Source organism: Eriocheir sinensis, chromosome 17, assembly GCF_024679095.1.
Source record: "Eriocheir sinensis breed Jianghai 21 chromosome 17, ASM2467909v1, whole genome shotgun sequence".
Classification (NCBI taxonomy): Eukaryota; Metazoa; Arthropoda; class Malacostraca; order Decapoda; family Varunidae; genus Eriocheir; species Eriocheir sinensis.
This window is the reverse complement of record NC_066525.1, coordinates 19613447-19625204: the sequence shown is the minus strand read 5'-3', so window position 1 is coordinate 19625204 and position 11758 is coordinate 19613447. Positions and strand designations below refer to the sequence as shown.

The 11758-nt window shown below is 43.9% G+C and overlaps 1 protein-coding gene across 1 annotated transcript in view; it reads right to left on the bottom strand.

The window, feature by feature from the left end:
- Positions 1 to 2750: 2750 nt before the first annotated feature.
- The window catches only part of LOC127000063 (uncharacterized), a 45956-nt gene continuing 36948 nt past the window's right edge, over positions 2751 to 11758 (bottom strand). The window contains exon 3 of the mRNA XM_050863480.1: positions 2751 to 5362. Within this exon, the coding sequence (XP_050719437.1) occupies positions 4186 to 5362 (1177 nt within the window). The 3' untranslated portion in view covers positions 2751 to 4185. The remainder of the gene's footprint in view (positions 5363 to 11758) is intronic.

The window sequence follows — 11758 nt, the reverse complement described above, 5'->3', positions numbered from 1 at the left end:
GTATCTTTGACCAGTGTAGTTTGTAAAATATGTGAGAAAGTGATAAAGAAACAATGGACGAGTTTTCTAGAAGAGCATAATATAATCACAAGTAAACAATATGGCTTTAGAAAAGGGCACTCATGTGTGACAAACTTACTGAGCTTTTACTCAAGAGTGACAGACAAAATACAGGAGAGGGATGGATGGGTAGATTGCGTTTACTTGGACCTGAAGAAGGCGTTCGACAAAGTTCCACATAGAAGACTACCATAGCTGGGCGTTATTGCGATAAGTTATCGCGATACTTTATCGCTGATAACTAAATCGGATTATCGGCCATCCGCTACTTATTTAAATATATATCGGTATCTGCGTTACTTTTGTAACCAAACTAGCGATAACCGCTACTTTTTTTTCCGCCTCTCAGAAAAAGAAAAAAAACGTTGTCTCCTCCCTACTGCGCATGCGTGGCCCGGGCGCCCGGTGTTGTATGAAAAAACTTCGGGGTATGAAATATCTTCGGTGAAGAGATTTCATACTTAGATCATCAACATTAAAACACTAGGTTATTTTTTGTGTGAGACTCAAAAATCAATATATCAAAGAGAAAAATCATTTAACTTTGCCCAATAAATAATTATTCACTGCCTCAAATTTGATATTCCATATTCGTTTGTGAGCATGCCATGGTATTGAAGGCACCCGGTGTTGTGTTATTTGGTGTCCCATCGTTAAAGTCTCGCGCTTTTGTTTACAAACACTGGTCTCTCGTGAGCTGCACATGTTCAGACCAGTAAGCGTAGCCCTGTACAGTCTCACAAAGCTTTTTAACACATTAAGAGTTGGTGGAAGGCTGATTCAGACATACAGTACCACCATCCTCGCTGTTTCTAGAACGTGACTCTGTACATATAAATACAACTCGTACAGTGTCGTTCTAGAAACAGCGAGAATGGTGGTAGTGGTACCGTATGTCTGATTCAGCCTTCAAGCAACTCTTACTTGCGGTTAAAAAGCTTTGTGAGACTGTACAGGTCTACGCTTGCTGGTCTGAGCATGCGCAGTTCACGAGAGACCAGTGTTTGTAAACGAAAGCGCCAACATTTAATGGTGGAGACGTCAAATAACACAACACCGACTCAGGCGTTTCTAGTATTACCGTCCATAGGTACGTGTCAAGGTGTGGTTTTAAGGTTTTGTAAGTTTTCTAAAATACAGATGATGAAAATTTGAATTCATCTATGTTTTTTATTTGAAATATCAATATAGTATCGTTTTCGCCTGTCGGACTTATCGCAGGCTAGTATCGGAATTGTGGATTGATATCGGGTATCGATTATCGGTTATTGCCTATATTTGTGTCTCCAGTTAACGAATATCGGTTATCACCGATAAGTTCCATTATCAGTTATCGGTTATCGGGAATAAGGTTTTATGTTATCGTGCCCAGCTATGAAGACTACTATAGAAGCTGGAGAATAAAGGAGGATTGAAAGGGAAAATGAAGAACTGGATGGAAAGCTACTTAAGGGGAAGAGAGATGAGAACAGTAGTAAAGGACATGAAATTGGAATGGAGAATTGTAGAGAGTGGAGTGCCTCAAGGATCGGTATTGGCGCCACTACTTTTCCTAGTACAGTCGAGTCGCATATGGCGCGATTAATTGATTCTGAGCAACGGCCGCGCCATAGGAAACCGCGTCATAGGAATAACTAAACCTATGGAGAAAATACAATTTGGTTCTGGCCCTTGCCATTTTGCCAAACCCACACCCATTTTTTTTTTAGTTCGTTCTAGCCCGAGTGCACCGGTAGGCATTATCTGCCTTTTGATGTTCAGTCTGACCCCACGCTCACCACCTTTTCCACTTGGCCACAGCCAACACCCACTTTTTCACTCAGTACGTATGGGGAAAATGCAATTTGGTACTGGCTAGCCACCATTTTATCCCACCTGCGCTCACATACAGGGAAAATTAATTATTTCCTGATTACCACTATTTTTCCCCACCTGCACCTACACTCATGTATGGGGAAAATACATACACTTTTTTTTCGCTCGTCACCATTTTACCCTTTCCGCCGAGATGAGGTAAGATGAAGGCACCATGCGTGCGGGGCAGCTGCCAGCGTTTCAGAGAGCGACTCGGGCCACCTGGACCGTCCCAGGTCCTCACAAACATGTGACGCCGCAGCCCGAGTTGCCAACTCGGACTGCCCGCTGCAGCTCGGTTTGGAGAGGTGGAGCGCCTCCGTGCTGTGATGACGTCATCAGCAAACAAACACATAAAAGTGCTTCCATTGCCTTTCACTTCTGTACCACCATAAACACTGCAGCTTCCTTTTCATCCTCTGTTGCAAGGAGCTCGTCGGCCAGAACAGCTAGTGATGCATGTTTAAACATCGTTAGGAAGATCAGCGGCTGCCATTTTGCTGCCAGAACAGCTAGTAAACGTCGTTAGGAAGATCAGCAGACGCCATTTTGCTGCCAGTGAGTGACGACGTTTACTAGCTGTTCTGGCAGCAAAATGTCACCCGCTGATCTTCCTGACGATGTTTAAACATGCATCACAAGCTATTCTGGGCGACGAGCTCCTTGCAACAGAGGATGAAAAGGAAGCTGCAGTGGTTATGGTGGCACAGAGGTGAAATGCAATGGAAGCACTTATATGTGTTTGTTTGGGCCGCCATATTTGCTGATGACGTCATCACAGCATGGAGGCGCTCCACCTCTCCAAACCGAGCTGCTGTGGGCGGTCCAAGTTGGCAACTCGGGCTGCAGCGTCACGCGTTTGAGAGGACCCGGAGCGGTCCGGGCAGGGAGACCACGAACCATGTCAAAGATGGTTTTACCCGCGTGATCTGAACATACGGTTCTGAAGCAATACCATGTCATAGGAAACCGCGCCTTACGAATCCGCATCATACGCAACTTGACTGTACGTGTAAATGATATGCCAGAGGGAGTAAACAGTTATATGAGCCTGTTTGCAGATGATGAAAAACTGCTAGGACATAATTATTATAAGAAACAGTAAAGACTGTGAAATTCTGCAAGAGGACCTGAACAAGATTTGGAAATGGAGTATTAAATGGGAGATGGAATTCAATGTGAAGAAATGTCATGTAATGGAAATGGGAAAGAGTGAAGGGAGACCGAAATGGACATATAAAATGGGAGATGGAAAAATATTAAAGAAAGTTCAAGGAGAGAGATCTGGGAGTGACAATACAAGATAATCAACAGCCTCAGCCTGAGAGTCATGTTAATAGGATATTCGGTGATACGTATAAAATGGTGAGAAATATAGGATTAGCATTCCACTAAATGGATAAAGATATGATGAAAAAGTTAATAATCACTATGATTAGACCAAAATTGGGATATGCGGAAACTGTGTGGTCTCCCCATAAAAAGAAACACATAAAAAAACTAGAAAGAATACAAAGGATGGCAACAAAAATGGTTCCAGAACAGGAAGGACTGACATATGAGGAAAGATTAAAGGAAATGGACCTATCAACACTGGAACAAAGAAGAGAAAGGGGAGACCTAATACAAATATATAAATTATTGAGCAAAATGGAAGAAGTAGATAACGAGGAGTTACTACTAAGAGAAGGAATAAACACCAGCAACACACGAGGACACAGTAAAAAATTGAGGAAAGGAAGATGCTTGGGAGACATAAAGAAATATAGCTTCCTGCAAAGAAACATAGAGATTTGGAACAGACTAAGTGAGGATGTAGTATCGGCAAAGAGTGTGGAAAACTTTAAGGAAAAGTTGGAAAAATACAGATATGGAGATGGGACCACACGAGCGTAAGCCCAAGCCCTGTAAAACTACAACTAGGTAAATACACACACACACACACACACACACACACACACACACACACACACGAGATAGAGCATGATAAAAAACAGGACATCACGAGCTTGCCTCATTCTTGTACATATTCAAAGAGGCAAGAACACTTCCTGCATGGAATGATGGGGATGACTGGTTGTCAAAGCAGGAAGTTATTGAGTGGAGTTTGTACTAGGTATAAAAATATAAAAATAGATTATACCATCAGTTTTGTGGGGATTGTTTTGAACATTAAAATATTCCTGACAACTGAAGAGGTCAAGATCTTTTTGTAGGTGCCGGTGGTGAGGCCGTGTCCTGGGTGGCCAGACCACACTGCTGCCAACAGCCTCAGGCTGTAGCAGTGGCCATGGCTGCCCGGCCACCTCGCACCACAGTCAGGTACTGGTTATTGTGGTATAGCTGCTGGCCATCCTCCCTGGCCCAGTCTCTCAGGGGCCTCAGGCTGTGGTAGGGGTTGAGACCAGCTGTTACCACCTCCAGCTCTGACCTCGCAACCTCCTGCACAGCCAACAAATCTTGCTCGGCCTCGTGGCACACGTATGAGGTGAAGGCCAGAGGTGTGCTGTCGGCCACCATGAGGGCCAGCGAGGGCGGCCATGTGTCATCCATGGCTCCGGCCCATTCATGGAAGCCACAGTTGAAAGCTAAACGCAGGTCTGGAGGGCCAGTGGTGGCCTCGGCCATAAACTGGTGGTAGAGGCATTTTCGGCCCTCTAAGACAAGCTGTCGGCCATTCTCCTGACACTGCTGGCACAGCAGTGCCTCATGCGGCCCCTCCAAGATCGTGAGCTGCGGCCCAACCAGCAAAACATGGAGCCGCGTGAGGCAGGGCAGCCGGTGCAGGAGGTACTCCCACACGACACCCGTGCTAGGCTCGTGGCCATCCTCAGCGCCCACCAGGTGCAGGCTGAGCTGCCGAGCCCTGGCCAGGCCTGGCAACATGCTCTCCAGGACATATTGGGCCGTCAGGGGGAAGGTAAGTTGCTCAGACAAAAAGGCCGCTACAGCGGGTTCCCTGGCCCTGTCCTGACCCAGCGCCACTGCCAAGTGGGTTGCCATGGAGGGAGGGAGTGGCCGGTACTCTTTGTCCAGAGCTGCAGGTAGGGCCAGACAAGTAGTGGTGGCAGTGGTGGCCAGCCAGCGGTCACACAACACACAGAGGGAGTACAGGTCACACCAGTGGCCATGCCTGGCCCTGTCTGTGGCACGGTGCCGCTCGCTGCAGTAGTAAACACAATGACACACCCCACAACACATCCCTGACCCTTCCCCGGCTTCCCCCACCCCCCCACACACCTCACAGAGCCGTGGGTACACTAGGGCCTCCGCCTCGTGTGGCCACAGCCGCCGCCCCAGGGCCAGGCTGGCTGCCACACGCTGGCTGCCAAGAAACTCTTGCTGCTGCTGCTTCACAGAGGCCACACTTCCCTGCTGGCTCCCTCCTGCTGCTGCTGCCTCCAGGACTCCGCGGCCACCCACCACTTTGTGTACCAGGCAGAAGGACCTGCAAAGAAGGTGCACAGGGTGAAATAAACACACATGCATGCACGCACCCCTCCCATGCATGCATAAACACACACACACACGCACACACACACACACACACACACACACTAACTGACTGAAGAAGTCCCAGTGCAATGGAAGAGGGCACATGTGGTTCCATTATAAAAGAGTGAAAATAAACAAGGGCCTCAGAACTAGAGACCAGTTTATCTAACAAGTGTAATGGCAGTAGCCGAGTGGTTAGGGTGCAGGCATGGTTGGTGAGCCTGAGGACCTAGTGTGGACTAGGTTCAAGTCCCATCGAAACACACTGATTTTTCAATTCATCACCGAGTGGTGGAGGATCACTCACAAGCTGTTCAGATCTTCAATCAACCCTAACTTCAGCAACTTCAGTCAAGAGGAGCACAAAGGGGGCACCATGGGCCAAGCAAGTCATACATCATGGCAGCCATTATAAAAAAAATTTGCCTGCACTACTCAAGGGTTAGGGTCATTGAAGAGGCCCCTTAACCCTAGATTACCAGCATTGCTGGAGTAACGTGGTTACCAGCGATGTCCGGAATTCCGGACAAACTTTGCGGGCATAAAAACACATATAGGAATGGTACAGGTAACTCTTGATTTACATATGTATTGTGTCCTTGAAAAGGTCGCGTAAATCAAAAACAATGTAAATCAAACAAGAGGTAGGTTTCTATCGAAAAATAAACATTCACTTCATTTAGTGGAGAGAGAGAGAGAGAGAGAGAGAGAGAGAGAGAGAGAGAGAGAGAGAGAGAGAGAGAGAGAGAGAGAGAGAGAGAGAGAGAGAGAGAGAGAGAGAGAGAGAGAATATCCATATCACCGAGATATCCACTCAGGCACTCGGTCTCAGCCTCACTCGTGTGAGGAAGAAATGAGGGACACCATGAGCGACTGGCTAGTATTGGTACCGGTACCGAGCAGTCTGGTACTGGTACCGTACTGTATAGCTGGTACCGTTAGTACTGGTACTGGTACCGGTACCTGCCCACCCCTGTTGTTGAGTAGCGTGGCAGCGTGTACTGTATTGTTGTTCAAGTGGCGCGCGGGAAGAAGTGAGCTCAGCTGTGTGGCCGCGGCGCCGTGTGAGTCTAGTTGCGTGAGACATCTGGTGGCCACTCCATAAATTATCGCGTATAAGTGAAGAAAATGTGTAAATTAAACATTTGTTTGGATTTTGGAACCTGCATTATTTCAAAAACGCGTAAACCAAACTCGCATAAATCAAGAGTTACCTGTACAAAGTTTGATTACGAAATTTTTACTTAAACTAGCATACATTCTTTATTCTTTGACCAATAAAATTAACATATTACCCAAAAATAACATTACAAAAAAAAAAAAAAAATGTGTGAAACTTTAAAAAACGCTACATTTCCCTAATGAAGGCACCAATGCCAGGCAGTGTTGGCTGATTGTGCTGAGTTGTGCCACACGTGGAGATCATATGTCCCCGGAAATGTTCCAGCCTCGGAAGCCCTTATGCCTGCATTATACTTGATATGTCATTATTATTATCATTGTCCGGAATTCCGGACAATTGTGAATAGTTCAGGAATTAAGCACGGGAAAAACATAACGTACCTCGCACACCAAGGGCAGAATGGCAACTGAGATGTCATGGCCGCAGAGCACCGTAGGTCTAAAAGATTTCCTTCCGCGATGCTAATTAACCCCCCCATGCCGGGATTCTGGACAACACTGGTAATCTAGGGTTAAGAGCATACCGGCGGTATAAGCACAAAAAAAGAAAAAAAAACCACTGGGTAGACCATCTAGAAAGAGAGACGATAATAAATGAGTCAGACTGGATTCAGACAAGGTAAATGTGTAAAAAATCTAATATGTTTTTACTCAGGAGTAATGGATATAGTGCAGGAGAGAGATGAATGGGTGGACTGCTTATTTTTGGACCTAAAAAAAGGATCCGATAAACTAGAACAAAGAGGAGGATTGAGGAAAAAAATGACAATGGATGAAATTTTACCTGACAAACAGAGAAATGAGAACCACGTTAAAAGATGAAAAATCAGATTGGAGAAACATCACTAGTGGAGTGCCATGGGGATCAGTGTTAGCACCAATAATGTTTTTAATATATATAAATAATGTGCCAGAAAAAGTTACATGAGTTACACGAGTAGGTTTACAGATGACGCCAAACTGCTTAGAAAAACAAGACATGATGATGACTGTTATAAGCTGCAGGAAGATTTAAATGAGATACCTGAATGGAGTTAAAAATGGGAAATGGTTTAATGAAGTGTCACACAATGAAAATGGGAAAAAGTAAAAACAGACCAAGTGGAGTGTATAGGATGGGAGGGACAATTATCGACACAGTGAGTAAAGAAAAAGACTTAGGAATCATAATACACGATACATTGACACCTGAGAAGCACATACCGTAATCGACAGCTTATAAGATCCACTTTTTTTCCAAAAAAATGTCCCTGAAAATCACCCTGTATCTTATAAGGTCAAGGTTCAGGTTTGGGTCACTGGCTAGTGAAGTTTTAGAGCAGCAATGACACTTGAATTAAACTGCAAACCTCTCCACAAATGATCGCTTCTACAACAACAACGGCAACTCTTTTCTAAAGTAACAATGTATAATAGTAGTTCTTACCACTACTTCATATAAAATGACACCGGTCAGGAAGAAAATTAAGTGACTTAATGCTTGTACCTAAACAAACTAGTTGTACACCAAGCCTGACGACGTGTGCAAGACACGCTACGTTTCCTTAGTAGACAGAGATCATTGAGGTAAGACAGACCTTCTTCATAAAACTGTTCAACTTTGTTTGATTGATAAACACAAACAATATATGGATAATACTGACGAGATATTGAAAGATAGGTTATTATTCGATATTTACAAGGACCTGTTTCTCCATTTTGTGCTTATCTTTTAACATTCTTATTTTACATACGTGTTCAACAAACATTAAAGCATATTCAGGTTTGAAATTTCACACTTCCTTATATTTTAAGAATGTACCAGAACATAACAACTTATGATGTAGAATAATAACAAAGAAATATAATGCACAATCTTTATACCCGATAACCCTCTGAATGTCACTGTCTCCACCATGTCTGTCTACATCCCAAAGCAGTACCCTCGAGTCTCTAAGGAGGACCAATTCTGGTAGGTCCCAGTAAATACTAAGTGTTTTAAATGTAAAGTATTGGGATTTGATAAGGATCTGAATACATGTGAAACTTTAATAATGACCTGACAGTGGGGAGGGCTATGAATGTCAGGCAAAAAATCTTCACCTGACACTCGTGGTTCAAACCTGTTAATATTATTTTTTTCAAATGCCGAAACTGGGAGGTGCGTCTTATAAGCCGTAAAATACGGTAAATATGATCTTCGGAGAAACATAGTGAGCTGCAAAATATTAGAGTATCATTTCACTACTTAGATGGGGACATGATGAAGAAAATAGTAACAACACTGATTAGACCAAGGCTAGAGTATGCGTGTCTGGTCACCACACAATGAAAAAATATATATATATATATATATATATATATATATATATATATATATATATATATATATATATATATATATATATATATATATATATATATACAGTACCCTCTTGAGTTTCGCGCTTGCTTCGTTCCGAAGGTATAGCGCTAAACTCGAGGTATTGAAATACATGAAAAGCGCTTATTGGTTCCGGCTCGTGGAAAAAAAAATTTTTTTTTGACTTGACTCCCTTGTTATCACAATTTTTTCGACTTTACTTTCTTGTTATCTCAAAATACATACCTTGGTAATAGGCAGAAAATGCGAAGTGAGAACAGGTCGTTCTGAAGCCGCAGTTGAAGGCGGCTGCCTTACAATTGGCTGGCAGTTCTGAATACACGCTTGTTCAGAGACAGCTCAAGGACACAAAAAAAGTAAACAATAAAAAAAAAAAGCCCGCTACTCGCTGCTCACAAAAAGAATCCAAAGAGGTGGCCGAAAGATAGGTCAATTTCGGGAGGAGAGGTGTCCAGATACCCTTCTCTTGAAAGAGTTCAAGTCGTAGGCAGGAGGAAATACAGAAGAAGGAAGATTGTCCCAGAGTTTACCAGCGTGAGGGATGAAAGAGTGAAGATGCTGGTTAACTCTTGCATAAGGGGTTTGGACAGTATAGGGATGAACATGAGTAGAAAGTCGCGTGCAGTGGGGCCGCGGGAGTGGGGGAGGCATGCAGTTAGGAAGTTCAGAAGAGCAGTCAGCGTGGAAATATCAATAGAAGATAGAAAGAGAAGTAACGTGGTGGCGGAAATTAAGAGGTAGAAGACTATCAGTAAGAGGAGGAGAGCTGAAGAGACGAAGAGCCTTAGACTCCACTCTGTCCAAGAGAGCTGTGTGGGTGGAGCCCCCCCACACATGAGATGCATACTCCATACGAGGGCAGACAATGCCCCTGTATATGGATAGCAACTGTGCGGGGGAGATGAACTGGCGGAGACGATACAGAACGCCCAACCTCGAGGAAGCTGATTTAGTGAGAGACGAGATGTGAAGTTTCCAGTTAAGATTTTGAGTAAAGGATAGACCGAGGATGTGATCCATGTGGTGTCGTCTGCTAATGTAGGGGTGGTTGCTCGCAGTCACCCGTGTACATTTGGAAAAACCTATAGCTTCTGGTAGTTTTCTGTGTGTTATGGTATAATCTGCTAACTCTTTCTGTTATATATCATCAAATCACTAACATCATGATTGACTTTTCAATGCCTATTGAACATAAACTGCCGCCGCAATCGCAAAAAAGCTCGCAGAGAGGTTCAACTTGGTTACTGCTTACTTATTTCCCTTACCGCTCACAAAGACCACAAGCAGACAAAAAAGAACAAATCCAGGCAAATTAACACCTTTAATGCTGTGTATTCCCACAGCGTGCATGCGTGGTGGACAGCAGAATGACTAACTTCAGCGGGAAGATATTTCTCGCAACACCGGCCAGTGTATAGTGGACCTTCTTCTTCTTTTGACCTGTAATGCTTTGTATCGCTTCTTAGGTCCTCCTTCTCCACACTTTTATACTTCACAACATGCACTTAGGGCCACTTTCACAGTCATTTTGTTTGTATTGATCGTTACAAATGGCGGCAGCCGCCACTCTAGTATTTCCACGTGAAACTGGCCGATGGGTAGTGATGTGATGTGATGGTGTCGGAGGTATTGCCTTTACAATGGCACCTCGTGGCGGCTGCGGGGTTAGCCTCGCCCCGCACCTTACCACACACTCTCAACACCTGTCACTTTCTCTGCAGCCGCCACTACCCCATAGGCCAATTTCACGTGGAAAACTATAGCGTCGATTGCCGCCATTGGTAACGATCAAAACAAACAGTGACTGTGAAAGCGGCCCTTATTTACTTCACAGTGCGCACTTATACACTTCACCCTGAACTTGGGTGTTTTTCTGTTCTTTTCTTTCCCTGATTTTGGTTTTCTATGCCCTTTTGCTATTTTCCACTTGTTATTTTTCACCGTCGCTGCCATGCATTACAGGTCAAAAGAACAAGAAGAAGAGGAAAACATCACTGGGAGATCTACAATTTTCATAGACTCGAGAAAAAAGTTTTTTGGACTGTGGTTCCCCAGCACGGGGTGTTCTCTTATCTTGTTAATCAAGTAGTAAGCAAAGCAGCTATGCCAGTCCATTTTACGAGTCTCTTGGTGGGCCATCTTCCACTGCTCCTCACTCCTCAGCCACTGCCGTCGTCTGTTTGTTTACATACAGCCGTGAGGTACCCACGTACCCACACTCATACCCACAACCGTTTTCCATTCATACGGACAGCCAACAACTCGCTCCCGGTTGGGCATATGGGCAACCGCGGTTGCCCATAGCCCCAATGGTTGGACACCGCCTTTTAAGGCAGCACGCATGACGCCGACGGTAGGTAAACGTGACCCGTACATGTCAAAGGAGCGCGAAACTCGTGGCAGTAATGCGCGAAAGTCCGGATTATCCGGATTATCCGAAAAATCGGCTTATCCGAAAGAGGCTTCCCCCCTTCCATTTCGGATAATCGGGGTTTTACTGTATATATATATATATATATATATATATATATATATATATATATATATATATATATATATATATATATATATATAAATATATATATATATATATATACAGTAAAACCCCGATAATCCGAAAGTGGATTATCCGAAAAACCGGATTATCCGAAATTGATCTGGATAATGCAATTAAAAAAAATTTTTTCTATACTAAAACGTTATAAAACATCAAAAATAGATAAAAGTAACTACATATGTACTATATTAACACATTTAAAATTGATAAGAACAGTTAAAATGAATATGCTTTCTAATACGTATTGC